Consider the following 6,319-nt stretch of genomic DNA (forward strand, 5'->3'; position numbering starts at 1 on the left):
TTTTTTTTTTTTTTTTTTTTTTCCAAACGTCTGAGAAGATTAATTCTGAATATATGAGATCTCAAATATATCACATTTTATAAGTGTTGGCAATCATTTATTAATTTTATGTTGACTAAGGCGGATAAAATGATGCAGAAAAAAAATCATTTGTTAGTTGCACAAAAAAAGGTTTTAATTTATTTTGGAATTTAAGTAAATTAGAGTAAATATATTGGGGAAAAAAGTCACGCTGAAAACCCCATGTAATGTGGTTTTTAGATTTATTGAAAAAAAATGCTAAAATCCTTCAAAATCTGGTTTTCCTAAATTCTAGAAAATCTATTTTTTTCAGAATCGTGAATGACTTAAGAAGTAGATTTTGTAAAATCTAAATCTAAAAACTGATACAAAATCAGGTGTCATTCAAGGCTTAAATTATATGTTAATTTTTATTGATAATCTAGATAATAATAACAATCTGAGTAAATACCAACCACAATTACGATTACTTTTTCATTAATTTGTTTTATATATTTATTTTTTAAAAATCATATGTATGTGTCTGTTCATTGTAGAATTGTGTCTTTTACCATTAAAAAAATAGCTTATTTCTGTTTATTGTAAAGTTGTGTCTTTTTACCATATCCTATTCACAATTTTTCGTTCTAATAGTTATGTTTATGGTAAAAGACACAACTCTACAATGAATAGACTCAACCGTATGTTTATGTATTTTGAACTATATATATATATATATATATATATATATATATTTCTCTTCTTAGATAACTAAATCAAATCATTGTTCACTGACACAAATTTTCTGCTTCATACTGACTCTAAATAATATGAATTTTAATATCTTATATTCAACATCATTTTGTAATCTAACTAAATATAATCAAGTGCTTGTGTTTATTCATCGTAGAGTTGTGTATTTTACCATAAAAAAATCATATGGTTGCTTATGTCCATTGTAGAATTATGTCTTTTTACCATATCTTATTCACAACTTTTCGTTCGAATAATTATATTTAGAAGAGATATATTTGTCACTTCTTAGATAACTAACAAATTAGTGTTCGCTCACACAAATTTTCTGTTTTATGTTGAATCTAAATAATATGAATTTGATATCCAATATCCAACATTATTATATAATCTAATCAAAAAAATTAGAAATGATTATAGTAATATATAAATTTAATCAACTTTAATTATATAACTTACAGTTGCGTTTATTTATAAATCTTCGTAAAATATGTGTTTTTAATATTTTGCTAACTAATATTTTATTTTTAGAAGTATTTTTATTATAATTATTGGTTGAAAATTTTTCATTCAAGATGATATTTTATTATTATTTTAAAATTTATTTTATCAAAAAGTTGCATTTACTTATTATAATCTTTCGTTTGATATTCTCACTTAAGATCGCTTCGTCATAATATTTGTTTATTAGTAATATAAATATCAATAAATGTTATGATGCTTATTACTCTTTACTATAATTTTTTATAAAATATCTTATAATTATTAATACATACAAAACAATTTATAAGTTTACCTCGATCCATTATGATTTTTTATTATTAATTTTTAACTTGGAGTTGAGCCTTTTTGCCATAATATTTTTTTTATTATGAGTTTACATTTTGATGGTTGTGTTTTATTAACTCACAATTATATATGTTTAATATTTATGTAGTTTAAGCCCTCATTATTATTATTATTATTATTTTAAAGTTTATCCTTAGCATATATTTTCAAACTATTTTATTACTTTCAAATGATTTATAATACATAGTTCTAAATTTTGAAATTTAATTTAACTTTAATTGAAATACTTCTCCCGTCTGAGTCCTAGTTCCTACTAATAATGATAATGTCCCTATTCTTCCTTTTTATTGGGAATGAAAAGCTTACGAAATAAGGAAATTAACTACAACAAGCTTATGGAAATTTTCAAACATTAACTTTTATTGATAATTTTTATACATAATTTTTTTTTCTAAAACGGAAAAAGGTATATAAACAATCTGAATTAATGCTACTCAACCAAGAGAATCATTATTATTAAGATTAACAGGGAGAAGTTTTCTTCTTTCTATTTATCTTTTGTTCTTAGAAATGCAAATGTAAATGTAGAATTTTTGGCATACCAAGTGCATCTTCGCATGTACATAAATAATTTCTCTTCCAATTGGATCATATGAGTTTTTTGTTGATAAAAAGAAGAGAATCGTTATTATTCATGCAATAGTGCTAATTTCCTATTCTTCCTTTTTCCTTTTCTCATCTTCTTGGAAATTTCCATAAGCTTAATGTAGTTATTATGTTAATACACTTTAAATTACGAAATTTTTCCAATAGTGTCCCCACAGATTCCCAAGGCCAATTAATTTCTAAGTGATACTAGTACTATGCTTTAAGAAACTGCCCACAAGTTTTTAGTAGACACAATTATCACGACCCTCAATATGTTCACTATCTTTAAAGAAACCTAAAGTTTCAAACTTTGTCTATTAAAAGAATTTTTTTGACTTGGGAGTTGAAAAGACCCAATCTTTCTATTGCAGATACTCTGAACTAAACAGAAACGAACAAGAGAAACAAATATTCTTGGGATAACGTCCTATTTCCCCATCAAAACTATCTTATCGTACTAGATGGAGCCGGAACTTTGACATCGTCGTAAGTATCCACAAAACAAGATCTCTCAACCTATATATCTCCAAATCTAAAGTTCTCATTTACTTCTCCATATTTTTTGGTTTAATCGATTTACAAATTAAACCGCTAGAAAACCAGTCAAACCAGATATAAAACATAGTTTAAAACCCGATTGACCTTATAAACCCGACCCGGTCTAAGAATTTTTATAACCCGATCAGAAATTCTCAAACCTAAGAACCCTAAAATCATCATTTTCTAAAATCATCATTTTCTAAAATCATGAACACCGTCTCTTGCATTGGGGCAATATGTTTCAGGTGGGTGCATAAACCCAGCCAATTTCCTACCAAACTCTCGCTTATCCACCACTGGCGCCAAGAGAAGCCCTCGTGACTTCCACATTCCAGTAATCATTTGTGTTCTTAATTGATTTTGGAGTTGAAAAAAATTTGTAATTTGAGAATTTTTTTTGCAGATTTTATCTTCATTTCTGATCGGATTTGATGTGTTCTTGGTTCAGTGAACCATGATTCCAATCACCAGAACTTGAATAAACCCAACTAAGAGTTTTGGAGCTGCAATCGTCTATAAAAAAGGACCACGTGAATCTCCATTATATACAACAATTATGATTGATCTTTTATGTCAATTTGGTTGAATTGTTTATTTGATTTTTCTTGGATGCAGTGGATTTTCTGGGTTGGACGGACCATTCATCCGAGCAGCCTTCATTAGCATTCAAAAGCAGAAGCTGATTTTTTTTTTTTGGGTTTTTAGAAGTTCACAGTTGCTTTATCTTTGTTTGTATTGAGCTTTGACATTTTTGAGATCTGGTCATATTTGTTTAAATGGATTTTTCTATTTCTTCTTCTCTCTGGGTTATTTGATGTGGATGATCTGGTTAAACGTTAATGAAAATATGATATAGTGTTCGTTGAGATGGGGAAAAGAGATTTAAAAAATAAAAAAGAATTGGTGATTTAATTATATAAACGGGTCGAAATCAGGTTGAAATCGGTTTACAACTTTTGTTAGTTGGTTAGACAACCAATAAACCAATAATTAACCAATTAAACCTGTATTTATGGAGAAATTGATGAGAATTATGGATTCAAGGAGATTTAGAAATAAAATTTTGGATTTGGAGAGATATAGGATGAGAGACATTTGTGCAGAGATATTTAAGACGAGGTGAAAGTTCTGGCTTTATCTAGTAAGATGTGATAATTTTCATGTGGAACTAGGACGTTTTCCCAATATTCTTTCCTCTTTTTAATGCTTTAAAGATCCTGACCGTTGATCTTGGCTTTATGGGTGGATGGGGCGGCATTAACTACGTGGTCCTTGAACTATCGCTATATGTCCAACACGCGGAATAGTGTGTGTGAGTGTTATTCTCTCCTTCTCCTTCTTCTTCTCCGGAAAGCAAACTAAAGAACAAAAACAAAAACAAAAACAAAAAAAAAGAACCTTTTTTCTTGTTTCTCTCAACCTGCAGAAGAAGAAGCGATTTACACAAGGTTTTCAGATCCTTCTCACTCAACTCCTCACTTAGAAACGTTTTGATGGGGGCTTTCATGTTGTTTGATACTTGGAATTGGTATCAAAATCGATTTTTTTTCAGTCTGTTATATTGAATTGGGTTTAGACATGAGTTACAGAATCTACATTTTATCTCAACTTGTAAATAGAATCTTGTCCTGCTCTTTATCTACTTTTGTTTTGCTCTCTTCTTTTACCAATTGTTTGAATGTTGAAAGAACAAAACCCATATGCCTCTCTTCCCATTTACAGGACAGAGTAATATAGTAACTATGGAGCGGCTGATTTCTCATCCTCCTCTCATGATTGTCTCGGACCTTGATCATACCATGGTAGGAAGAGATGGTTCTGTAACTCTCTCTTTTGTTTTTTTCTTCAGCCAAATGAAAAAAATTATGATTCTTGATGTGATTTTCACGTTTTGACAGGTTGATCATCAAGATCATGAGAACCTCTCTCTTCTCAGGTTCAATTCATTGTGGGAAGACGCTTATCGCCGTGACTCTCTTTTAGTATTCTCAACAGCAAGATCACCAATTCTTTACAAAGAATTGAGAAAAGAGAAACCTTTGTTGACCCCTGATATCATCATTACATCAATAGGAACCGAGATAGCGTTTGGTAACTCCATGGTTCCTGATCATGCTTGGGTTGAAACTTTGAACAGTGATAAATGGAACAGGGAAATAGTCTTGGAAGAAACTAGAAAGTTCCCTGCGTTAACTCTTCAGCCAAAAACTGAGCAGAGGCTACACAAGGTCAGCTTTTACATTGATGAAGGTAAAGGTGAGGCATTGACCAAGGAACTATCACAGTTGCTGGAGAAACGTGGCGTTAAGTGTTTATACTTGCTATCTTTTTTATGTTTTCTACTTCTTGTGGGATCTTTTGTTACTTGAAAGGTAATGTCTTTACTTTACTTTTTTTACAGTTGGATGTTAAGATAATTTACAGTTGGGGAAAGAACGTGGATGTTATACCGCGAGGTGCAGGTAAAGGAGAAGCCCTCGAGTATCTTCTCAAGAAGCTGCAGGCTGAAGGATCATTCCCGGTTAATACTCTTGCTTGTGGTGACTCTGAACACGATACTGAACTATTTAGCATTCCTGATGTCCACGGTGTCATGGTAATGTTCACTCATCAGTCATCACAGTCTCTATATTCTTAACAAAGCTCTGACTTGTGTTTTTTTGTCAATGTGCTTTGTGAAGGTGAGTAATTCCCAAGAAGAGCTATTGAAGTGGCGTTCTGAAAATGCTTTGGACAATCCAAAGGTTATACATTCAACTGAAAGGTGTGCGGATGGGATTATTCAAGCCATTGGTCATTTTAAGCTTGGTCCAAATCTTTCTCCAAGAGACGTTTCTGAGTTCTTGAAACGCAAGAGGGATATTGCGAATCCTGGTCAAGAGGTTGTGAGGTTTTACTTGTTCTACGAGAGATTGAGACGCGGTGAGATCAAGAACTATGAGACATACATAGCCAACTTCAAAGAGTCATGTGTGAGTAACTTAGTTGCAAAATGGAATCTATATTTATGTCTCCCTCGGACTAATTCCTCTCTGTTTCTTTTTCTTGTAACGATTCTCAGCACCAAGGTGCTGTCTTTGTACATCCATCAGGTGCCGAGAAATCTCTGAGAGACACCATTGAGGAGCTACAGAAGTGTTATGGTGACAAAAGAGGGAAGAAATTTTGGGTTTGGGTAGATCAGGTTATGGTAAAAGACAACACTCCTGAGAAATGTATAGTGAAGTTTGCTAAGTGGGAACAATGTGGTAAGAAAGACGGCATTACATATTTGCAATATGATCTTTTCATGACTGATATAAACAAGTTGTATGATTTTTTCAATAACTTTAATTGTTTGTTTTTTATTGGCAGAGGATGAACGTAAATGCTGCACAACAACTGTTGAATTCACCTCAAAGGTATCAGATTATTATAATTCAAATCAAATGAGCTTTGATTCTTAGTATCTTGAACAGTTGAATGAAAGAAAAAAATGAGTTGAAATCTCTGCAGGGAGGAGATTTGGTGTGGGAGAAGGTGAACCAGATTTGGTCAGAAGACTCGGAGGTGAAGGATGATGATAACAGTCGTTGGATTCTCTGAATAT

The 6,319-nt window shown here is 31.4% G+C and overlaps 1 protein-coding gene across 2 annotated transcripts; it reads left to right on the top strand.

Annotated features, from left to right (window-relative positions):
• On the top strand, positions 4,039-6,315 carry LOC104781077 (probable sucrose-phosphatase 3b). 2 transcript variants are annotated; one of them, XM_010505673.2, is made up of 8 exons: positions 4,039-4,178; positions 4,453-4,532; positions 4,629-5,033; positions 5,132-5,326; positions 5,412-5,702; positions 5,792-5,978; positions 6,085-6,131; positions 6,226-6,315. In XM_010505673.2, exons 2-8 carry the CDS (start codon positions 4,473-4,475, stop codon positions 6,313-6,315), a joined length of 1,275 nt encoding a protein of 424 aa, XP_010503975.1. In that variant the 5' UTR covers positions 4,039-4,178; positions 4,453-4,472. The 2 variants fall into 2 exon arrangements, with proteins under 2 accessions (XP_010503975.1, XP_010503976.1); XM_010505674.2 differs by having other exon boundaries at positions 4,173-4,258.

Source organism: Camelina sativa, chromosome 4, assembly GCF_000633955.1.
Source record: "Camelina sativa cultivar DH55 chromosome 4, Cs, whole genome shotgun sequence".
Classification (NCBI taxonomy): Eukaryota; Viridiplantae; Streptophyta; class Magnoliopsida; order Brassicales; family Brassicaceae; genus Camelina; species Camelina sativa.

What these genes read in the sequence shown, in the direction of transcription:
- LOC104781077 (XM_010505673.2), top strand. Translation starts at nt 4,473, where the DNA reads ATGGAGCGGCTGATTTCTCATCCTCCTCTCATGATTGTCTCGGACCTT. An exon ending in AGTTGCTGGAGAAACGTGGC is followed by an intron (nt 5,034 to 5,131) that starts GTTAAGTGTTTA and finishes CTTTTTTTACAG; the next exon opens with TTGGATGTTAAGATAATTTA. An exon ending in TGCTAAGTGGGAACAATGTG is followed by an intron (nt 5,979 to 6,084) that starts GTAAGAAAGACG and finishes TTTTATTGGCAG; the next exon opens with AGGATGAACGTAAATGCTGC.